The sequence below is a fragment of the Eptesicus fuscus genome, chromosome 19 (assembly GCF_027574615.1).
Source record: "Eptesicus fuscus isolate TK198812 chromosome 19, DD_ASM_mEF_20220401, whole genome shotgun sequence".
NCBI classification, from domain to species: domain Eukaryota; kingdom Metazoa; phylum Chordata; class Mammalia; order Chiroptera; family Vespertilionidae; genus Eptesicus; species Eptesicus fuscus.
This window is the reverse complement of record NC_072491.1, coordinates 173,994-197,129: the sequence shown is the minus strand read 5'-3', so window position 1 is coordinate 197,129 and position 23,136 is coordinate 173,994. Positions and strand designations below refer to the sequence as shown.

General features: G+C 62.1%; 2 protein-coding genes across 4 annotated transcripts; one reads left to right on the top strand and one right to left on the bottom strand.

Moving 5' to 3' along the window:
- Positions 1-349: 349 nt before the first annotated feature.
- FOXH1 (forkhead box H1) lies at positions 350-1,899 on the bottom strand. The gene is made up of 3 exons (XM_008159729.3): positions 1,711-1,899; positions 1,281-1,385; positions 350-1,156 (listed from the first exon to the last, which is right to left on the bottom strand). The coding sequence occupies exons 1-3, from the start codon at positions 1,882-1,884 to the stop codon at positions 350-352; spliced, it is 1,086 nt and encodes a 361-aa protein (XP_008157951.2). The 5' UTR covers positions 1,885-1,899.
- Positions 1,900-4,751: 2,852 nt separating this feature from the next.
- On the top strand, positions 4,752-22,244 carry PPP1R16A (protein phosphatase 1 regulatory subunit 16A). Of its 3 annotated transcripts, XM_054708583.1 has the most exons (14): positions 4,752-4,842; positions 12,998-13,056; positions 14,135-14,331; positions 14,440-14,552; positions 16,732-17,761; positions 18,852-18,922; positions 19,017-19,162; positions 20,259-20,362; positions 20,431-20,555; positions 20,635-20,760; positions 20,843-20,918; positions 20,995-21,124; positions 21,287-21,452; positions 21,640-22,244. In XM_054708583.1, the coding sequence occupies exons 5-14, from the start codon at positions 17,503-17,505 to the stop codon at positions 22,018-22,020; spliced, it is 1,584 nt and encodes a 527-aa protein (XP_054564558.1). In that variant the 5' UTR covers positions 4,752-4,842; positions 12,998-13,056; positions 14,135-14,331; positions 14,440-14,552; positions 16,732-17,502; the 3' UTR covers positions 22,021-22,244. The 3 variants fall into 3 exon arrangements, with proteins under 3 accessions (XP_054564558.1, XP_054564557.1, XP_054564559.1); XM_054708582.1 differs by lacking the exons at positions 14,135-14,331; positions 14,440-14,552; XM_054708584.1 differs by lacking the exons at positions 4,752-4,842; positions 12,998-13,056; positions 14,440-14,552 and having other exon boundaries at positions 14,313-14,331.
- Positions 22,245-23,136: the final 892 nt, after the last annotated feature.

Below are 23,136 nucleotides of genomic sequence, written 5' to 3'. Positions count from 1 at the left end.
ACCCCGCAGCCAGGAGAGGGAGGTGGCAGATGGTGATGGATGGACGGATGGATGGACAGAAGAGGCCAGAGAAGGTGGGGCTAGGAAGGGGACAGGAAAGGCCACTCCTCCCAGCCTGGCCTCTGGGGGTAGCAGGGGCCTGACGGACCAGCAGGGCCGGGTTGACACACCCTTTGTGGGGTGGCCAATAAACATGGTAGACTCTCAGTGGCTGGTGCCCGGTGTTTCCAGGCCACTGTGGCCACACTTGAGTCCTCTTGGCCTTTGGTCCCCGCCACAAGCCAGTGGCAGCAGGGGGTGAGGTGTGGTAGGGTGGGTGGGGGAGGGGAGGCAGCCCCTGCCCCGGAGCTCACGGGCTGTACCAGGAGAGCAGCCAGCCTGGGGTGGGGGCAGCCAGTTCTCCGGGGTGGCTGACCCACACATCATAGATGCTCTTGTTGGGTGGCACCCCCTGGAATAGGGCATCTAGATCCCAGAGCAGCCCTGGGGGGCTGTGGGTTTCAGGGGCCACACCCCAGTAGGCTGGGCTGGATGGGGGCGGGCACTGGGGGCAGGAGGTGGGTGGTAGTGGTGCCAAGGGCACTACCACGTTGGGGGTATATATGGGCAAGTAGGAGGTGGGGAGCTGCCCCCAAAGTGAAGCCCTGTGACCCCCAGGGTCGGGCGTTCCCTGCAGTAAGTGGAGAGGCCAGGCCCTGGGCTCGGGGCAGAGGGGTGGAGGCCTGCTGGCTCTCCCCTGGGAAGTCTCCCCCTCCGGCCTCATGATCCCTGGGAGGGGGCAGAGGGGCCACAGCGGCCGCTCAGAGGGCGCGGGCGGTGTGGGCACCACCTCCTCCTTACTTGGAAGGGCACCCGCTCCGCCTTGGCTGCTTGGGGGCGCCCCCTCCCCGGCGTCCCCCAGCAGAGACTTGATGCTGAAGCCCTCGCTGGGTGGCAGCTGGGGACTGGGAGGACGGGGCGGCTTGGGCGGCCGGTAGGGCCGGCCGTGCAGCACGTAGGGGCCCAGGTCCTTGGCGAAGGTCCCCCGCGCGCCCCTGCCCTGCCAGCGCCGGCACAGGGCCGTGTTCTGCAGCCGCAGCGCCTCGGCGGGGATCAGGCTCACGTCGACCGCCCAGAAGTTGCCCTTGGCCTTGGGCTTCGCAGGATCCTTGGGCACCTGGTGTGTGTGGGGGGGAGGGGGGCGCAAGCTTGGTGGGGCCGCCCGACCCGGGAGGTTCAGGATGTCCCTCCTCACCCCGCCCCCGCCCCCGGCTCCGGCTCGGACCCTGGCCCTGCCCCACCTTGCGGAAGCAGCGGTTGGAGGAGAGGTTGTGGCGGATGGAGTCCTTCCAGCCCTCGTAGTCGTCCCTGAAGAAGGGGAACACGGCCTGGACCTGGCGGATGATCTGAAACCACCGGGCAGGCGCCGTGAGGCTGGGCGCGCGGCGGGCAGCGCCGCCCCTCCCCCACAGCCAGGCTGAGGGGCGCCCCTGCACCACCTCCCAACACCTGCACGCCCGGGGGAGAAGAGGGCCCCTCACTAGCGAGGGTTGGGCCTGCTGAGCACCTCAGCTCTCCCCTCTGGTGCCCGAGGCGGTACTGGCCCCATTGGCATAGCTGGGCAGGGCCAGGTGGGGATGGAGGCCGGAGCCTGAGCCTGGAAGTAGGTGCGGGTCGGGTCTGGGGAAAGGTCCGAACGCGGAGTGCGAGCGGGGGCGGGGACCCTCTCACCTGGGCCAGCTTCAGCCTGCGGGAAGGTGCAGCCTGGATCACTAGGGCGATCATAGCCAAGTAGGTGTAGGGAGGCTTGTCATGCCGAAGGTATCTCTTCTTCCTCCTCTTGGGGGGCTGGGAGGGCGACCCTGCCCCCGCGAGCCCCAGGCCTGGGTTGCTGCAGGGCCCCATAAAGGGGAGGCCAGCAACGTGGGCAAGGGTCTGGAAGGGCTGAGGGCGCAGGGCAATAGGGTAGGAGGGTGAGGCAGGGCTAGGGCCTGAGGCTGGGTGGGGGCAGGCGGGGCCGGGCCCTTTATCATTCGGATGGAAGGGGGAGGGGAGAGGAGGCAAAGGGAGGTGAAATAGGGCGGTGGGGGAGGGGACCAGGCAGAGGGCTGCCACAATTAGCAGGTTTCAGTTAATCTGGGAGGGAGGGGCAGGGGAGATTCCAGTGGGGGTTGCAGGAGGCCACCCAGGTCTTGTTTCTCACCCCTGGGCTGCCTTTGGCACCCCCTATAAGCTGGAAGGAAAAGCCCGGAAGGGGCCCAGGACTCATGGTTCTTTTATCCATCTGTCCAGGCTGGGGCTTAGGCTGCCATTTAACAGACAGGAAAGCGATTTGCCCTAGCCGGCTGCCAGGAAGAGTTCAAGGCCAAGCAGCTGGAAGGACCCGAGTGGTGGACTGGAGGGCCTCCTGGAGGAATCCTCGAGTGGGGGGGCGGGGAGACACAGTTGGTTCAAAGGATTTCCCCAGGGGCTGCTTCAGGGTCTCCGTGGCTCCCAGGCCCTGGAGACCTTGGTGCCTGTCCACAGTTGGTCCTTGGAGCTGAGGCCCTCTTTAACTTTGCACCTCACTGGCCCTGGGTGAGCTGGACCCGCGGGCCATGGAGGACTTCTGGGAACCAGGTTTGCCTCACCTTTCTTCTCCTGCTCTGGGTCCAGGTGCTCTGGGGGTTACGCCTGGGGAGGATGCCTCTCATTCCTTGGGGGCACTTGGGCAGTACCCTGGGCTGGGGTGCACGGGAGGGACAAGTCTCCTAGCTGGAGGGGTTTTACGGGCCACTTCTCAGGGAGCCCCATGGGTCACAGTCCCTCCCCAGGAGGGTCTTCCAGGAGCACCTGGCTTCACCCCGCGTGGGAGTGCGTGCAGGCCTGTGTGTGGGTGCACAGGAAGGACTGGAGGCAGCCGCAGCACCCTGGCGCTTGGTCTAGGACAGGGGTGGGGAACGCTGGCGGGGACGGGCCTTGTCATTTGGTCTGGCCCCATCAGGGCAACTGCAGGCGGGACTCGAAGTTCAATCAATCTAGGAGCTTTTTTCAGAGCAAGGTAATGTTTAAGTTGATAATTTTGTATGGCCCATGTATGAGGTTATAAATATCCAAAGGCCCTTGGCAGAAAACAAGGTTTTGCACCCCTGGCCTGGAACAGCGGTTGTCAATTTTCTTCATCTCGTGGCACATAAACTAATTACTAAAAGTCTTCGGTGTCACACCAAAACCTTTTTTTTTTTTTTGCCCATCTGACAAAAAACAACAAACCAAATAGGGCCTGGCTGGTGTGGCTCAGTGGTTGAGCATCAACCCATGAACCAAGAGGTCACCTGTTTGATTCCTGGTCAGGGGGCACATGCCTGGGTTGCAGGCTTGATCTGTGCAGGAGGCAGCCAATCGATGTTTCTATCTATCCCTCTCCCTTCATCTCCCTCTAAAATCAATAAGAACATATATTTTTAAAATTGGTATAATTTTGATTCATTTACAACAGATTCATTTACATCAGCTATGTTGGCTGTTGTCATCTTTTATTTGATAATCTAAAGGAAAAGAGGTCAGTGTCCCTCTCTAAATAGTCAGGTATGGCATATTTTATTTTGTGTATGTTTTATTATTTTTTTCTTTATTGATTAAGGTATTACATATGTGTCCTTAACCCCCTTGTCCCCCCTCCCCCCACTTCCCCACTCATGCCCTCACGCCCCTGGTGTCTGTGTCCATTGGTTAGGCTTATATGCATGCATACAAATCCTTTGGTTGATCTCTCCTCCTTACCCCCATCCTCCCTTACCTTCCCTCGGTATTGCATATTTAAAAAATCCTTGCGGGCACACCAGGGTTCCTCTGGGGTCTAGAAGGGAAATGCGCTCCAGGCTGGAGGGGGCTGGCCCGGGTGGAGGAGGGGCTCTCTAGAGAGGCAGTGGAAGCTCAGGCTAGTGAAGCCTGCGGGACCAGCACCCCCTGCGCAGACCTGGCCCCCTGTGAGGGCTTTAGCAGGGACAGGACTGATCCACAGGTGTGGTCCTGGCAAAATGCCCCTGGCAGCTACCCAGACTCACCAGTCCTCCTAACTCCCAGACCCTCTCTGTCCCCTCACCGTGTCCTCCCTGGCGACCTGATCTATGAGTCATCAAGGCCTTAAAACCCAGACGCCCCCACCCACACACACCGGGCAAGTTGGTCCAGATCTTACTGGCAGTGGTGGCTAGTGTTGGCCCCAAGGCCCCCGCACCCCAGGGAGGCATCGGAGCTCGGTGAGGCCTGGGCTGCGGTGCACGTGGGTGCCTCGCTGTTCCACGGCCCGCCTCTCCCTTCACACTTCGCCCGGCTCCCTCTGTCCCGAGAGCTCCAGAGGGTGTGTGTCTCCAGGCGGCTACCACCCGGCCCTCGGCCGTCAGCCTCCGCTCCCCTCCCCGGTCCTCCCCCGCTTCCCGGATAAAGCCAGCTCCTGTTCCCGACCGGCCACCTCGGACCACAGCCCGCGGCCTCCCGAGGCTCCGCACTGTCCTGCCCCCACGCCGGCGGCTCCCTCTGCGCGAGATGCCTCCGCTTTGTCGGCTGAACGCCGACCCCTCCGTTAAAGCGCAGCCTCCAGGGACGACCACCCTCCCGAGAGCCTTCCGCCGACTCGCCCTTCCCGCCCCTCCCGGGCCCCCCACGCCGAGGGCGCCCCTGCCGCAGAGACCCACCCGCCGCTCAGGGCAGACCCCGCCCCCGGCTCCCTCGGGCGCCGGGCTTCCGGCTCTGGGCCGCGCGGCCGGAAGTGTAGCGTTGCCATGGCGAGGGCCCGGCGCGGGGCCCGCCCCTGCGGCGCCTGGAGGAGCGCGGGGCTGACTGACCGGTGGACCGGATCCGACCGATTGCGCGCGGCGGAAGGTGAGGCTCGGACTTCCGGGGCCTGCGGTGGGAGGAGGACGGGTCCCCGGGAGACGGGAGGCCAGCCTTGGAGAGACGGGAGGCCGGGCCCCCAGGAGGGAGGAGGCCGGGCCAGCCTTGGGGAATGAGGAGGCCGGTCACAGGGGAATGAGGAGGCCGGGCCTCCAGGGAGAGAGGAGGCCGGTCACAGGGGGAGACGGGAGGCCGGGCCTCCAGGGAGAGAGGAGGCCGGTCACAGGGGGAGAGGAGGCCGGTCACAGGGGGAGAGGAGGCCGGTCGCAGGGGGAGAGGAGGCCGGTCACAGGGAGAGAGGAGGCCGGTCACAGGGGGAGAGGAGGCCGGTCACAGGGGGAGACGGGAGGCCGGGCCTCCAGGGAGAGAAGAGGCCGATCACAGGGGCAGAGGAGGCTGGGTCTCCAGGGAGAGAGGAGGACGGGTCCCTGGGGAGACTGGAGGCCAGCCTGGGGGAGACGGGATGCGGGCCCCCAGGAGGGAGGAGGCCTGAGGGGAGGCTGCGCTGAGCTGAGAGGAAGAGGAAGATAAGATCAGGTTGGGAGGGAGAGGAGGCAGGGCCCAGATGGGCCGCCTCGGGAATCCCAGGTCTGGGTGCACACAGGCCAGGGCAGAGGTCTCTCCAGGCCTCACTGGGTGCTGGTGGGTGAGGCCCAGGGTCGGTGCTACCGGCCAGGAGCAGCTTGGAGAAGAGACGCCCCTGAAGGCCACCAGAGTGGCTTTTCGTGTGTTACGGACGTGAGGGATGGTTTTCATTCCTGCAGCCTGTGGTCACACTGTGAGCATCTCCATCTCGGCCCAGGCCCTGCGGCCGCCGGGAAGTGACTCACCCAGGCTGCTGTGGGCTTTGGCCTCAGGCCAGGGGGCCCACTGGGGCCTCTCGGGGCAAGTTCCTTACACTTTCAGGGGCTCGAGTGACCTCACTTAGAGCGTGGGGATCCGGGGCTCCACCTCACAGATTGGGGTCACGTTGAGACGTTCTAATGTGTGGAAAGCGCCTGGCCCCATGCTGTGCAGGGGGTACCCCAGGCCCGCGAGGGAGTACCAGGGGCGGTGGGGACCCCTTGCGTCCTGGAGCAGAGGCTGCGGTGACTGTGGGATTAATTTCCGTGGCTGCGGAGAGGGAGGCGTGCATGGAGTCCTTCCAGGTTTAGGGAAGCCAGAGAAAGGGGGGCCCTCCCCAAATCTCTGGTATCTACCAGCGGCCTGTTCACTGTGTGCCGTTTTGGAGTCTGCGTCTCAGGTGAACCTCCGGTGACCAGCATACCATAGCTGCCCAAGAGTGCCCCAGCCCAGCCCCAGCCCCAGCACAGTCCACGCGTCAGCAAAGCATCTGAGTGGGAGTCCCAGGCTCTTCCCTCACCTCCTGGCTCTCTCAAAACTTCCTCCTAAAGAGCCCTGATAGGGCCCTTCCCATCCATGCCTTCATCCAAATAGCTGGGTGCAGCAGCTGCCCCCCACCCCCCGCCCTGCCCCGTGACCCTGGCTCTGTCTCAGCTCTTTGCCTTCATCCTTTGTACCTTAGCCAGGTGAGTGATCTGATTCTTGTACTCGCCCGAAATCCTCCCTCCTCTGCTCTGGCCCCATCCCACCACCTTTTCACCAGCACAACCTCTGCGTGGAGGTGGAAGGGAGAGATCCAGCTTCCCTCACCCCTCCCAGCTCCCTAGCACCCATGCTGAGAAGGGGCAGAGAGGTGCAGGGAAGCCTGCTTCCACAGATGCCCAGGGGGAGGGTGCCATGGAGGAGGAGCGAGTGCGTGGTGGATTTTGAGAGAGGTACCCCTCTGGGAAACACGCCGCCGTCTAGGGGTAGAGCCTCGGCAGCCAGTGCATCGCTTTCTCCTGTAGATTCCCGTCTCCCTCGTAGAGTTCCACGTGAACAAAACCATACAAAACCCTCGGGGTCGGACTCCTTCCCCTGCGGGAACGCTGGGAAAACCAGGGGTGGCCTGTGTGGGTAGTTGATCCCTGTTTTGCTGAGTGGGGTATTCCATGGTGCAGGTAACAGCCATTTCTTTCTTTCTTTTTAAAGATAAATTGTCCTATAGTAACATTGATTTACTTATTCTTTATTGATTTTCAGAGAGAGGAAGGGAGAGGGAGAGAGATAGAAACATCAGTGATGAGAGAGGATTATCGATTGGCTGCCTCCTGCACACTCCCTACTGGGTATCGGAGCCCACAACCTGGGCCTGTGCCCTGACAGGGAATTGAACTGTGACCTCCTGGTTCATGGGTTGACACTCAGCCACTGAGCCACGCCGGCCGGGCAGGTGTACACACACCAGGGTTCGGCTGCTGTGAGCACAGCTGCTCTGAGCATTCGTGCTTACAAGTCTGTGTGGACATGGGGTTTATTTCTCTTGGTCTGAAATGATAGAACGGGTTGAAGTGGGTGGTTAATTTCATAAGAAACTGCCGAACTATTTTCTAAAATGGCTTCACATTCATTTTACACCCCTCCTCGCTCCATATTCTCTTTAAGTCAGCGCTGTCATAGGCGTGTAGGGGGCTCATGGTGGTTTTAGGTGGCAATTCCTAGGGGTGGTGGTGAGCATCTTCTTCGTGTGCTTGCTTTGCTGGACATTTGTATATCTTCTTTTGTGTAACTTCAAAAGACGGGCTGTGTGCCTGGCCGGTGTGGCTCAGCTGGTTGAGTGTCGTCCCGTGCACCGCGGGCTCACTGGTTAGCTTCCTGGTCAGAGTACATGCTCAATCCCTGGTAGGGGCTTTTGGGAGGCGGCTGATCGATGTTGCGCTCTCTCTCTCTCTCTCTCTCTCTCTCTCTCTCTCTCTCTCTCTCCTCTCCCTCTTCCTCTAAAATCAATAAAAACTTTTTTAAAAAATGGGCTGTTTGTCTGATTGAGTTTTAGGAGTTCTTTTAGGATGCCAGTCCCACCCTCTCAGGCTGGCCGGCCTGGTAATTGTGTGCCAGTGTCTTGAATGGTAGACGCTTTTAATTTCGATGAAGTCCAGTTTGTCGTTTTCCTTTCCTGCCTGTGCTTTCTTTCACGCTGCGAGTAGAGGCCAAGGGCGTTGTTTCCTTGTGGACACCTGGTGGTCCCGACACCCCTTTTTGAAGACCACCCTCTCTCCGTCCTATTGCCTACCACCCCGTTGAAAACCAGTGGACGTGCAGGAGTGGGTCTGGTTTTGGACTCTCTGTCTTATGCATGGACCTTGTGCTGCTGTCCCACAGGTCTGATTGTTGTAGCTTCTGAAGTCTTGAGATCAAGAACTCTAACTTCTCCAACTTGGTTTCTGTTTTTCACATCATTTTGGTTCTTCAAGATATCATGCAGTTCCTTATACATTTATTTATTTTTTTTAAAAAAATACATTTTATTGATTTTTTACAGAGAGGAAGGGAGAGGGATAGAGAGTTAGAAACATCGACCAGCTGCCTCCTGCACACCTCCTACTGGGGATGTGCCCGCAACCAAGGTACATGCCCTTGACCGGAATGGAACCTGGGACCTTTCAGTCCGCAGGCCGACGCTCTATCCACTGAGCCAAACCGGTTTCGGCTCCTTATACATTTAGAATTAGCATGTGGTTTCCCACAGAAAAGCTTATTGGGATTTTGACTGGGATTGTATTAATCCTGTAGCTTTTTTTGGGGGTGAATTGACATTTTAACAATATAGAACATGGTACATCTCCATTTATTTAGGTCTCTGTACTAATTGTCTATTGCCTTTTAACAAATAATCTTAAAATAGAATGGTTTAAGCAGTAAACATTATCTCAGAGTTTCTGTGTGGGTAAGGAGTTCAGAATCATCTTAGCTGGGTGGCTCCTGGCCTCATGTGGTTGCAGTTGGGGTTGTCCTCCGGGTCTGCTTGCCTGGTGTGTGTGTGTGTGTGTGTGTGTGTGTGTGTGTGTGTGTATTCCATGCTTTGTGATACGGATTTTATAAATGATATTTAAAGTTCTGCGTTTTCCAAGTACAGACACGCAGTTGATTTTGACGTTGCACTGGTGTCCTACAACCTCGCTGTTTATTTGAGTAACGCTCCTGTAGGTTCCTCAGAACGCCCTGCAGGTCTCCCACCAGCCTCTGTCTCAGAGTGCTGCCCACCCTCTCCGTCTGCCCGCTTTCTGCTGCCGGAGCCATCCTGGTGGTTCCCACTGCCAGTGAGGCCAGGCCTGGGAGGCCCCTGGTGCCCTCCGTCTTGGAGCGCACTGCCCGCCACGGGGCCCAGTGCCGCCTGCGCCTCGGGTTGCTGAGCATCTCTGGTCTGTGAACGAAAGCCTGTGCCCCGTGGTCAGCTGCCCTGGGGTGTCCTTGCTAGCCATGGCCCCGCGCAGGTCCAGTGTGGGACCCGTGCCGGAGCAGGATGGCCATGGGGAATGCGTGTTTCACAGACACCCCCACGTGGTCGGGGACAGTCCTGGGCTGGGTCTTCCCTGGGGGTGCTGGTCGCTGTCTGGGGGGCGTGTCCCGGTCTGTGTCAGGTTTCCTGTGCGCTTCCCTGACGACCAAGGACGTGGGCGCCTTTCTGTGTGTTTGCTGATGCCAAGTGGCTGCCGAGTGAAGTCTGGCCCACATTCCTGTCTGGAATGTTGCCAATATTACTTCCTACTTGGTGGCTTGCTTTTTCACTCGTTTTATTTTTGAATGTTACTTTGAGATCATTGTAGATGTACATGCATGGTTGTAAGAAATCAGAGAGGGCTCTGGCTGGTTTGGCTCGGTGGATGGAGCGTCTGCCTGCGGACTGAAGGGTCCCAGGTTCGATTCCAGCCGGGGGCGCATGCCTGGGTTGCGGGCTTGATACCCCATGGGGGACATGCAGGAGTCGGCCGATCGGTGACTCTTTCTCATCATTGATGTTTCTACCTCTCCCTTCCTCTCTGAAATCAATAAAAATATATTAAAAAAAAAAAAAAGAAATCAGAGAGACCCCTCACGTTCTGGTCCCCCAAGGGCACATGCCTGCGCTGCCGCCCTCGCCCGGGACACAGACCCTTACAGGTTTACCAGAGTTACATGTGTTGCGTGTGAGTGTGTGAATGTGTGCTTAGCTCTGTGCAGCCTATCACACGTGTCACACGTGTAGATATGTGTCACCACACAGGACCCTGTGAGCCTGGTGCAGCCTCCCCTTCCTCAGCGCCGCCCCACACCCTGGATCTGGCCTCCGGGGAGTGCCTTTGACTGCGCCCCGCAGGCGTGGCTGTTGGGGCCGTGCTGGTGCCCTCCTGCCCCCTGAGCTGTGCACAGCGTGGTGCTGTTATGAATCAAGTCGCTATGAAATCCACGCACAGGTTTTTGTGTGAACTTAAATTTTCATTTCTCCGGGATAAGTGCCCAAAAGCACAGCTGCTCGGTCATGCGGAAAGCACACGTTTAGTTTTTTTTTAAGAAACTGCCCAACGTTTCCAGAGTGGCTGCACCCCAGCAGGGGAGACCCTTGCTCCCTATGGCCACCGTTTGCGTCTCCTTGAGGGTAAGCCGCCAGGGCCCCTCGCACTGTGTCCTGGTCCGTGGAGTGTCTGGTCCCACCTTTTGCCCACTTTCTAGTTGGAATGTTGGTTTTTTTCCTGCTGAGCTTTGGGAGTCCTTTGTGCTGCCGGACTGTCCGTGGTTGGGTCTGTGGTTTGCCTCTTCACAGGGTCTTTGGCAGAGCAGACGCTTCCATGGTGTTGAGTCCGGTTGGCCATGTGCAGGCTTCCCCTCGGGCAGACAGCGGCACAGCCCCTGCCCCGTGTCTTCATTGGAAAGACTCCCTTCCCGCTGCGCGGGGTCCGAGCCGCTGTCTGCACTCGGGCGCACCAGTGCCTTCGCGTCTTGCTAACCTTTATGATGAACCTCGGTATCTACAATGTGTAAGCACTTGAAACTTGTTCCTTTTAGGGTTGTCCCAACTATTCTTGACCTTTTGCATTTCATATAAAATGGAGACTTAGTTTGGAGAGAGACTTGTGTTGGAAAATCAGAGTTTGCAGCACAACTACGGGGGTTTTGACTGACTCCACGGAGTCTGAGGTGAGTTCAGCGCGCTGCTCCTGTGTGGTTTTCCCCAGAGGCTCTGGTGCCTTTTGTTGCCGTTCCTCCTCCGAGACAGACGACGGGAGCATGTGAGCAGAAGAAACGGGCTCAGGAGACACGTTACAGCGGCAAAGGCAGGGCCTTGGCGCTCGGAGAGGGAGAGAGGAAGGTAGAGGTGATGGGTTGCGGCGGAGGAGGGAGAAGGGTGTGCGCCCGAGGCGAGCTCAGCAGGTTTGGTGGTGTTTGCACCGAGCAGGCATTTTGAAAATGGAGTGTGATGGGGTTAATCCATTTTCTCTCAGGTTTCCGGGTTTTGTGTCAGGTTCAGAAAGGCTGTCCCTTTGCTTGTCCCTCCCGTCTGTGGTTTTATTGCTCCTCCCACTGGGTCTGATGTGACCATGAGAAGAGGGGGACCCTGTCTGTGTGCTGGGGCTCCTGCCACCTGCTCAGCCCTCCGCACGGTCCCTGCAGCAGCACCTGGTCTTCTCCCCTCTGCCCCTCCCCTGGACACGCTCCCAGCCCCGCCCCCTTCTCAGGGCTCTCCTTCCTCCCCGCCTGCCCCTCGCTGGCCTTTCCTGGGATCTGACCGCCTCCCCACCTGCCCCTGGCTCCTCTTGTCCTCTGTCCACTCCCTGCTGGGGAGGGTGCAGGTGTCCGCGTCTCCGGGAGGCCCCCCTGGGTCTGATCACATCACTCTTGTCTGAAAGCCTCTGGCTCCTGCGGCCGGTTGGGCAGAGGCCAGCTTCTTGGCCAGGACAGAAGGTGGCAGCCCCGCCCGCCCGCCCGCCCGCCCGGTCCCGAGCGGTGTGCACACCTGCCCTCCCCAAGCAGAGTGTGTCAAGTTGTTTTGAAGTTTACCTTCAGGTCTCAAAGTCAAACAGCAGAAATGACCTAAAGTGCACACCACCCAGCTGCCCCCACCCGTGACCTGTCCGTCATCTCTCGTGTGTCCACATGGACACAGATCTACATTGTTTATTCCTTGTTTGCAGAAAGGCAGCCTGTCATACACAGATCTTACACCTTTTCACTGAGCAGACGCCAATCATGCACGCGCTCCTCCTCAGCCCCGGGACCTCCTTAGCCCAGCCCCTCCGAGGCTGGCAGGTCATTTCCAGCGTTTTGTCCTAACGGTGCTGCGGCTGGGGGCCTGGGGGGAGTGCTGGGAGTTAGCGTCTAGAAAGCTGCAGGGCAGGCCTCCGGGCAGGGGAGTGTGCCCTGGGGATGCTGCTCTGCACATAGGGTGTCCGTGGGGAGGGTGCCCACGGCAGCACCCGATTTGCTCTTCCACGGTCTCTCCGCCATTTCGAGAAGCCACTGCCACACTGCCCTTGCCATTCACACTTCCTCAGCCCACCTGTCAGCCCCCAGCTCCCCACTGCTGCTCCCCAACCTGCTGCGGGGCCCTTCTCCTCATGGGGATCTAGGCGCAGAGGCCCCTGGATGGCCACCCCGTGACCTCTGCCTGCCTGCAGTGGACCTCGCTGAGGGTAGGGCCTGCCCTTGTTCCCCTTTGTCCCCGTCCCCACCCCCGAGCATAGCCAGGTGGAGCAGGGCAGTGAGGAGAGCTGTCGGGGGATGGAGCCCGCACACGGTCGCTTCCTCATGGCCTCGTGCAGCACTCCTCACGTTTCAGGGTCTCCGGGCACCTGCTCCCCCTCTGGGTGGAGTGAGCCACGGGGCACTTGGGCCTGAGGGGCCTGCTGCCCAGCCACACGGCACTGCCGGCTTTGCCACCAGCCCTCCCACACGACCGAAGGCCCCTCTTCCAGGTGCCAGCACTCGCCGAGCCCCCAACAAGCGTGTCCTCTCGTGGAAGAGACAGGCCAGGACCCCAGACAGGCCTTCACCGCCTGGAAGTGGGGCACTTGTGCCTGTGGGGTGGCGCGTTCTGCAGGGACGCAGTCTCCCGGGTGAGCCAAGTCTGGGTGGGGCAGTGAGAGCCTGGGTAGGGCTGGGGGCCTAATGAACTAAGGGTGTCCCTGAGGCCTTGCTGCGCGGGCCCTCGCTGCCCAGGAATCTCACACAGCAGCCCCTGCCTCTCGCCCTCTCTGCTCCTGCAGGCCAGGGCAGTGTCCGCTCTGCCTCAGAGTCCCGCACCATGACGTTTCGATGACCTCATCTCACCTTGTCTCTGTTTCTGCAGAATGACAACACACTTTACTTAGAGTCGGGGCATCTGTGGAAGTTTCCCTTCTGGCTATTGTAAGTAACTAGAGGCCCTGTGCACGAAATTCGTACATGGGGGGGTCCCCTCAGCCCAGCCTGCACCCTCTCCAATCCGGGACCCCTTGGGGGATGTCTGACTGCCGGTTTAGGCCTGATCACCTAAACCAGCAGTCAGGCATTCCTCTCACAATCCTGGATCGCTAGCTCCTAATCACTCACTTGCCTGCCTGCCTGGTTGCCCCTAACTGCCCCCCTGCCGCCAGCCTGATCACCCCTCACTGCATCTGCATGCCAGCCTGATCACCCCTAACTGCCCCCCCTGCCAGCCTAGTTGCCCCCAGCTGCACCCCCTCTGCCAGCCTGGTTGCTCCAACTGCCCCCCCTCTGCTGGCCTGGTTGCTCCCCCAACTGCCCCCCCCCCCACTGGCCTAGTCGCCCCACGCAGCCTGATGTTCAGTTGTTTGGTCATCCCTCACTAACTCCCCTGCCGGCCTGGTCGTAGGCAGCCATCTTGTGAGGGTGTGAGGGTCAATTTGCATATTACATCTTTATTATATAGGATGTCACAAGTAAAACCAGCTCTTTTGATTGGCAGCTATGGGAGCCCACTCCAACAGCCCAAGCAGGGCAGACGTGAAACCCCCAGAACCAGGGGACGTGGCAGGGACCGGGCCTTGCAGCTGGGGCTGCCCTGCCCCCAGCATTGCTGAGATTCTCCCCTCCCCGTGGCCCCTCCCAGACTCTGGCTCTTGTTGCCCTGTCCTTCGCTCGCAAGGTGCTAGGAAGTGGACACGAGAGGCAGGTGGAGCAGTGGTTCACGGGCACCTGCATTCAGGCAGAGGCTCCGTTTCCCCTGTGGAAGGTGGGGGTCATGACAGGGACCCGCTGGAGGGCAGTGGCAGTGGGTGTGGGGAGCTGCTGAAACACTCCTGGGCTGGGGTTGGGGACCAAGGCCTCTCGTCCAAAAGGCCAGGGGTCCCGGGGTGCTCTTGGCAGTCTTGGGGAGCCCAGGTTTTGGGGCCTCCCACCTCCATCCACACTCCTGTGCAGCTCGCCTGGCACAGAGCTGAGAGCTGGAAAAAGTGGCTCAGATTATCTCTGTTTGACATTCCAGGGAGGCTTGGGGGAGGATTTGTAGACAGAGGCGGGAGCTGCCCTGCTGAGCCCCCTCGGCCTGGGTGTGGAGTGTGGGCCATTCCGGGGGAACCCTCCTGAGCCAGTCTCGCCTTCGTGGCTCCACTGAGGGGATGGCCGCCGGTTCCGGCAGCTGTTCCTGGGCTGTGACTGAAAGAGGAGGCTGAGCGCAGCTAGGTGAGGGGCAGGGGGCAGGGGTCTCAGGCGGGCGGGGGGTCAGGTTCTGGGAGGGGTTGCCCATTGCAGCGGGGCCCTGGAGTCACCGTGGCACCTTCTTTCTCCAAGGACGCCCAGGTCCAGCTGCCCCAAGTCCCCCGGAACCTGCCTTCAGGGGCTCCCAGCAGGAGGGTGGCCCGCAGGCGCCCCGCAGAGGGAGGACCTGTGGGCAGAGGACCTGGGTGAGCGGCCCCAGGTGCTGGGACGGGCGGGGCCCTTTCCTCCACTGCGGCTGGCGGGGGGGGGGACCTGCTCTGTGAGGGGTTTGCGGAGAAGGCCTTCACATGATAAACCAAAGACAGCATGCGTTCTGTGGGAAGCTCGCTGCGACCCGAGGGGGTTGTCTGCAGGACGTGGGCATGAGTCTCTTCTCCGATGAAATGATGACATCGCTTACATCTCGTTAAACATAACAAAGTGAGGCAGTGGCTCTCACGTTGGCACCATCTTGGGGAAGTGAGACTGGTGCAGGGGACCCTGGGGCCCCCTCTGCTGGGAAGCTGGAGGGGAGGGGCTTCCTTGGGCTGGATATGGAGGGCCAAGCAGAGGGCTGTGAGCTCTGCCCGTGCTCTGGGCTCTTGGGGTCCGTTTCCCTGACAGGCCCAGAGACTGAGGAAAGAGGGGAAGGTCCCACCTAGCAGGAGGGGCGGGTTGGGGGTGGATCCCAGCTCTTGGGCAGAGAGGGGCATGAGGGGAGCTGTAGGTAACCAGCAGAAAGGGGGGAAGGGGGTCTTGCCGGGGGGTCGGGGGGGGGGGCGGTGGGGAGGCTCTGCTGTGCCTCAGGTGTGGTCAGGAGCTGGCAGGTACCTGCAGGGCCTGGCCCAGCCTGTCTCACGGTGGAGGCTGTGTGCCCGAGGGCCAAGGCAGGACGGGCTGGGACGGGGAGTCTGGACAGCTTGCGCCTGCCCCTGGCCCCAGGAGTCGGCAGAGGTGGCAGCTGGACACAGGCTGCCCAGAGCAGGGGTGCTGCCTGGACAGCTCTTCCCTGGGCCTAGCTAGTCCCCAATTCCATCCCCAAGAAGCCGCCCAGGCCAGGCTCGCAGAGGCCAGCGCATGGGCAGAGGCCAGAGCAGGTCGGGCCTTGACAGGGAAACTCCTGGAGGTCCTGGAGCAGGAAGAACCGGATCTCATTTGATCTGGCCCAGGACAGAAAGAAGGAGTGCTCACTAGGCGCCCTCAATACAAGTCTGGCCAGAGGAGGGGTCAGTTTCTAGATGGCCACAGGCCTGGACGAGTGTAAAGGGGACCTTCTGGATGGAATACAGCCAGGGCCTCCTGAGGCATGTCATGTGACCACACCCAGTGACCACACGGGTACTGGGCAGGAAGGCCACGGTGGATTCTATGTGGCTGTGCCCCAGCCAAGCTGCCTGCCTGGCTTCATAGATCCCAGCCCTGGGAGGCCACTCCACCCGTGTCCACATGATGGGGGCTTTTCTTGCAGCCCAGATGGCTGGGGCATTGACTGGACTGGGCTAGGCCCATGAGGAAAAGGCCCGATGCTGGGCTGGGGAGCCAGGGTGTTGGCCAGGACAGGCGGGGCCTTGTTTGGCCTGAGGCCCAGGAGGTAGGGCCTGCCCTGGGGCAGTTCCTGGAGAGCCCAAGGAGAAGGCAGGCTTGCCTGGCCCAGCCTGGGGGCAGACAGGTCGATGCTATGGGACCAGGGCCAGAACCTGGAGCTTTGGGACGCGGCAGAGAGCAGCCTGCGAAGCAGTCCCTGGGCCTGGGAAGCAGCCCCCAGCTCCCTCCTTAGCCCTTTCTTTAAAAAAAAAAAGTATATATCTCCTGTGTAATAAAGAGCTAACATGCTAATTAGACTGGACTGCTGAACCACCTTCCGGAACGACCTTCCGAAGGACGAGTGGGTGGGGCCGCGGGGCCTTGAGGCAGCCAGGGCAGCGAGGGCCGAGCCCCTTGCATGGATTTCGTGCAGCAGCGGGCCTCTAGTATGTATATATCAGAGAGGAAGGGAGAGGGAGAGAGAGAGAAACATCAGTGATGGGAGAATCATTGATTGGGTGCCTCCTACACACCCCTACTGGGGATCAAGCCCACAACCCAGGCATGTGCTCTGACCAGGAATTGAACCATGACCTCCTGGTTCATAGTTCGATGCTCAACCATTGAGCAATGCTGGCCGGGCCCTTCTCAGCCTTTTTAAACACAGTGTGACTTAGATGGGGGCAGAGCAAGCTGTGGGCCCCCCGGCTCCCAGCCCCCAACTCCCCGCAGCCAGGACTGTTGTCTAGCAGGGCTCTCTGTGGGCACGGGGTGGGCCTCACACTGGGCAGGGCCCTGGTCTCACCTGCTCGCTGCTGGGAGCCTCGCCAGCCCCGACCGGAGCTTCCTCTTCCTCCTCAGGCTGGTGGAGCCGCGGCTGTCTGCGGCTGGATTGCCGGCCCGGGCTCCTCCGCAGGGCTGCCCTCCTGAAGACGGCTGCCAGACCCGCTCCGCCTCACCCGGGCACCGTGTCTGGGACCCCAAGGCTCTAAGCACACACCCTGCCCTGGCTGCTCTGGCTGCTGAGCCCGCCCTCCGGCCACACCTCCTTGTTAGTGCCCATGCACTGACCCTGGGAGACAGACAGGAGGAGGCAGAGGACAGAGGAGGCCAGGCCATGGCTGCTCCCAGGCCCTACCCGGGCTCCTGAGGCTTGGAAGGAAAGGGGCTCCCAGGGCTTCCAGGGGCCTCTGCCCATTGTCCTGCCCGCCCTTCCCCTTCGGCGCGGCGCCAGGAAGCTGCGACTTTGTTACCTGGGCGACTAGCTGCAGAACCCGGACTGAGGCAGACAGGTCCTGCTGCTCCCCAGGCTGTGCACCCTGACCCCAGGAGGGAGAGAGGGAGGCCCTGCCCTCGAACAGCCAAGCTGCCAGGGCTCCTGAGAAGTGGCTGCTGGCGCCTCCCACGCTGCCCTTTCTGCCAGGGGCCTGTGCCCCTCAGGCTGCCTGAGCCTGGTCACAGAGTGGGATCTCCTGACCCAGCCTTGCCAGGGGCAGAGGGCACCGAGCCTTGAGGAGGGGATGCCCCCGAGGGTCCCAGTCCAGCCGGCTGCCCCGCCCCTTAGGCCCAGCCTGGCCCCCTTGTTTCCCTGTCTGGTGCCCCGAGCAACCCCCCTGGCAGGAAGCTCCCGCCATGGCCGAGCACCTGGAGCTGCTGGCAGAGATGCCCGCGGTGGGCAGGATGAGCACGCAGGAGCGGCTGAAGCACGCCCAGAAGCGCCGGGCCCAGCAGGTGAAGATGTGGGCCCAGGCTGAGAAGGAGGCCCAGGGCAGAAAGGGCCACAGGGAGCGGCTGCGGAAGGAGGCGGCTGGCGGCAGGCTGCAGAAGCGGGTCCTCTTCCCTCCCAGCGTCACCCTTCTCGAGGCCGCTGCCCGAAATGACCTGGAAGAAGGTGAGTATGGCTGACCCCAGGGCAGTGCCCAGCCTACAGCCCGTCCCTGTCCCCCTGGCGTAGTCCTCGTGAGACCTGCCAAGGACACGCTGCATCTCACAGGGACCTGGGGGCCGCCCAGCTGCCTCGGCTGTGGCTGCAGGTGAGGGGGCAGCATGCAGGCTCCTGCTTCAGGTGCGAGGCTTCCAGGGGCCTGGAGAGGTGTCCCGGGTGTGGCTGCAGTGGGCTGGGGCGGCCCCGTCTTCCTGCTGGGGACTGGGCTAGGGACCCGGGAGGAAGAGGCCGGGGGCTGGACTGTGCTCAGGAGAGTCCTGTGGGGAGCAGGGCTTTCCCTCAGGACCTTCCTGGCCTAAGCTTTGGGCCGGCTCCCCATCCCTCCCCGGGCCTCCTTCCAGGGTAGGGGCCTCTGCTGCAGAGCTTGGGGCGAGGAAGGCTCGAGGCTGGGGAAGTGGACAGGGCGTGGTGGGTGTGGCATAGGGCACAGGGCACTGTGGGAAAGTGGGTGCGTCCTTGTGCTGCCTACAGGCACCCCCAGGGAGGTCCAGGCCACAAAGAGGTCCCAGGTGACCTTGGCAAGAGCCTGGGCCCAAGGTGGGGCTGCTGAAGAGGAGTGAGGGCCGGGCCAGTTCTGCTCCTAGGGAGACCCTGGGGAGCAGGCCTGGGCACTCAGCCCACACTCGCAGTGGGGGGAGGGAGGTGCAGGTACCAGGGATGGGCGTTTGTGGGGGCCAAGTGGTCTGTGGGGAAGGCTGGGGGGAGACACGGGACATGGGGAGGGGGGTTGGAGGAGGGCACCAACACCCAGGCCAGAGTGGGGTAGTCAGGAGCCCAGTGCGACCACGCTCACAGGATGGGGTACGTCTGGGAATCTGAGGGGTGGAGTGCCAGGATTTGGGAAGGGTGGGTCCTGCTAGGTACTGGAGGCAGAGACCTCCTGCCACCTGTACCACCATCTTCCTCATCCTTCTCTGCTCCCAGCCACAGCACAGCAGTCAGCCAGGTAACCTCAGGTGCAGGGCCTGCCCAGGACAGAGCCGGCCTGTGGCAGGATCTCCATTCCTGCCCCCTGAGCCACCCCTCCTTCTTGCAGTCCGCCAGTTCCTTCAGAGCGGGGTCAGCCCGGACCTGGCCAACGAGGATGGTCTGACGGCCCTGCACCAGGTGAGCCCTGCAGGGGCTTGGAGGGCGAGCTGGCTGGGGCTGGGGCTGGGGTGTGGAGGGGGCTGGCCTGGTGCTCAGGCTGCCTGGTTTGCAGAGCTGCATCGACGACTTCCGGGAAATGGTGCAACAGCTGCTCGAGGCCGGGGCCACGGTCAATGCCCGAGACAGTGAGAGCTGGACCCCCCTGCACGCTGCGGCCACCTGCGGCCACCTGCACCTGGTGGAGCTGCTCATTGCCCGGTAGGGCCCCTGAGGGGTGGCTCAGGGGGCAGGAATGGAGATCCTGCCACAGGCCGGCTCTGTCCTGGGCGGGCCCTGCACCTGAGGTTACCTGGCTGACTGCTGTGCTGTGGCTGGGAGCAGAGTGGGCATCTGTGTCAGGGAGAGCCACGGCTGGGCAGCGGGCAGTTGGTCCTAAGACACAGCCCGGGCACCTCGTATGGAGGAAGTGTGCCCTCGCCTCTTGTTCCCATTGGTCTTTGCTTACTGCCTGTGTCCTGGCGTGGAGAGCCGGGCGTGGGCAGGGCCACACGCACTCTGGTCAGGGTCGTTGTCTGCTACCTGGCTGCTTACCTGGGTATGTCCTGCCAAGGACGGTCATGAATTCAGGAACTCCTTGAGGGCAAGCCTTGACCTCCAGCACTGGCCTCCTGGCCTCCCCAGGCTCTGTACAGAGAAATGCCATTCTGGTCAGTGATGAGGGTGGAGATGGCAAGGAGGGAGAGAGCACCTGGACCCAGGTGAGGCCTTTACCATGAGGAGTGAACGTGCCGATGGTCAGCTTCACCGGATCCAGTAGTCCCCCCTCCCCGCCCACGGCTCCTCAACTCTGACCCCTCTAGTAGGATATAGATGGTTAGCTGCTCAGACTGTCTGTGGAGCGGCCCATTCATTGATGGTATGTGCGAGGGAGGGGCAGTACTGAGCCCCTCTCCTCTCCACAGTGGACACCCCCCCGTGGCCCCCCCCCCCCAGGCTCCCTGCAGCTCTGCAGGGCTGTCTTGGTGCCCAGGCTCTGCCCCTGGGGCCTCCAGAGTACCATCACCCACTCCTGGCAGGTGGGCCCAATGTGCATGTTCATGGGGACTGATGGGTGCCAATAACCTCGGGACACAGGAAGAGACTGCAGGGCTTGAGGACAGGAGCCAAGGCTGAGGGGCACCAACAGGCCAGGGCAGCCTCTCCAGCAGCATCGGGCCTGGGCCTCATTGTCAGCCCCACTGCCCTGGAGGCAGCCCTAGGCTGAGGCTTTGGCAGAGGAAGGACCTCTGAGTGAGGCCTTGTAGGGAGAAGGTGAGGGGCCCTATGGCCAGCACCCTGTCCATCTTCCCTGCAGTGGTGCTGACCTCTTGGCAGTCAACACCGATGGAAACATGCCCTACGACCTCTGTGAGGATGAGCAGACGCTGGACTGCCTTGAGACGGCCATGGCCAACCGAGGTGAGTGTGATCCCACCTGCTGCCAGGGTGGGGCCTGCGGTGCTGGCTCTGAGCCTGTTGCCCTGCAGGCATCACCCAGGACGGCATCGAGGAGGCCCGGGCCTTGCCGGAGCTGCACATGCTGGAGGACATCCGGGGCCTACTGCAGACAGGGGCAGACCTGGATGCCCCTGGGGACCACGGGGCCACGCTGGTGAGGACTGGCCTGGGAACGCAGGGGGCGGCGGGTGCTGCGGGCGTGGCCAGGACTCAGGAGGGGTGGTTTGCCTTAGCTACACATCGCCGCCGCCAACGGGTTCAGCGAGGCAGCGGCCCTGCTGTTGGAACACCGGGTCAGCCTGGGCGCCAAGGACCACGACGGCTGGGAGCCGCTGCATGCCGCGGCGTACTGGGGCCAGGTGAGTGGCTGGAGCAGTGGGCGGCCGGGCACTGATGGTCTCCCAGCTCTGGAGCTCGGCAGCCTGGTCTGCTGTCCCGCAGGTGCACCTGGTGGAGCTGCTGGTGGCACACGGAGCCGACCTCAATGGAAAGTCCCTGATGGAAGAGACGCCTCTTGGTGAGCTGGGACCACCTCCTCGGGGTCAGGTGAGCAGAGGGAGGGCGCCCTTGACCCTCTGCCCGCTTCTCCGTAGACTTGTGCGGGGACGAGGAGGTGCGGGCCAAGCTGCTGGAGCTGAAGCACAAGCAGGACGCACTCCTGCGGGGCCAAGGTCGCCAGCGCTCTCTGCTGCGCCGCCGTACCTCCAGTGCTGGCAGCCGGGGGTGAGCACCTGTGCCCTGCCTGGCCCCGCCCCCGCCCCTCTGGCCATGCCCAGGCCTTTGCCCCCTCTGACGGCAGTGGCAGGCCACGGTGCCAGCTGGAGCTTGGGGCAGAGTCCACGGGGAGGGAAGTGTCCTCCCCAACCTCACTCTGCACTCCCCCAGGAAGGTGGTGAGGCGGGTGAGTCTGACCCAGCGCACCAGCCTGTACCGCAAGGAGCATGCCCAGGAGGCCATTGTGTGGCAACAGCCACCGCCCACCAGCCCGGAACCACCAGAGGAGGATGAGGACGGCCAGACAGACACTGAGCTCGGGCCACCGCCCCCTGAGGTGAGCCCCTCCCCCTCACCGTGGAGCAGGCCTTGACCCAGGAGCCAGTGGATCAGTGACCCTGCACCATAGACCAGCTGGTGCACCACCCCCATGCCTCCCCTTTACCACACAGCAGTGGGCCCAGGACCAGGGGAGGCCAGACGGCCCCCCTGAATGGCCTCTGGGGCCCACGCTCCCCTTACAGGAGGAGGACTCCGAAGTGTCTAGGCCACACAATGGCCGAGTTGGGGGCAACCCGGGACGGCACCTGTACTCCAAGCGGCTCGACCGGAGTGTCTCCTACCAGCTGAACCCCCTGGAAAACGTGGCCCCCGACAGCCTAGGCCACAGCCTGGGCCGCACCAAGGCCCACCACACCCTGGCGGAGCTCAAGCGCCAGCGAGCGGCTGCTAAGCTGCAGCGCGGGCCCGGGCCCGAGGCCCCTGGGTCTGGTCTGCCTGCGGACACAGAGGCTCCCCAGCCTGAGTGTGGCTCCAGGGCTGGTGGGGACCCGCCCCTGCTCAAGCTCACAGCCCCCTCCGAGGAGGCCCCCGTGGAGAAGAGGCCCTGCTGCCTGCTCATGTGAGGGGCTGGCGCTCGGGGTGCCAAGGCTCTGCTGCCAGGCCCGGCGGAGGCTGCCTCAGGCCTTTTGCTGGAGATCCCGACATGTGCCCTGTGGGCAGGCAGCCAGCCGTGTGGGACCCCACCTCCTCAGGCAGGAATGGGCCTTGGCAGAAGCCATACCTGGGGGGCACCTGGCTACAGAGATCTTGTTTCATCCTGTGACTCTCGATAAAGCGTCCTCTGCCACCTGCCTTGTGTCTCAGCTGGGCCACCGTCCCCATGGGAGCTGCTGTGCGCCGGGCCTGGGTGCGCCGTCCCTGTGTGCGCCTGTCGGGCCTGTGGGTGCACGCTAGGGCTCGCTGGTGGTGGCCCAGCCCGTGTGGGAGGGAGGCCCACAGATGCCGGGCAGGAAGCCTGGCCCTCGCTGTGCCCTGCCTTCCCTGGCTCCTGGCGGCTCCTCTGTAACTCTTTGTTGTCCTAAAGGAGCTGCGGAAGGACACTCCCTGGGGACAGGGATGCGTGCCAGGGGAGCAGAGATCCTGGTTTGGGGAGGGAGGGGCAAAGACATACAAGGCTAGTGTCAGAAACCTGGGGGGCAGGTCCCCCATTCTTGGCATGCAGCCTGTTCCTGGGGCCTAGCTGCCAGATTCTCCCTGGGCTGGCAAAGGGGGCCAGCAGTTGGCCACTCAAGCTCTGAGCTGGCTGGGTACGATGTGTCGGGGTGACAGGGGCCCCTTAGGGGCCTCGCGTGGGAGGGCTGAGGGCACTACCAGCTCATCTGTCCATGGAGGGAGGTTCTGCATGGCCACCAGCGCTGGATGGCATGGGCTCAGGTCACCTTCCCCTCCTTGCTGAACACCAACCTGGTCAGCTCATGGAACACAGGCCAGCCCTCCCGAGCCTTGTGGTGGGAGGGGTCTCACCTGGGGGAGGAGCAGGTGTGAGCTGCTGGTTAAATGTAGGGGGCTGGTGTGCTGCCCACGTCCACCTGCCACCAAGCTGCCAGGGTGGGAGGGGCTGGCTCCGCCTGGGGCTGGGCCCATATTAGCCTGCACTCTGGCCCGGGGGCCGAAGGGACAGGCCTGCTCATAGGAAGGCCGAAGAGGCAGCGGAGTGGCAGCGGAGAAGAAGGTGCGAG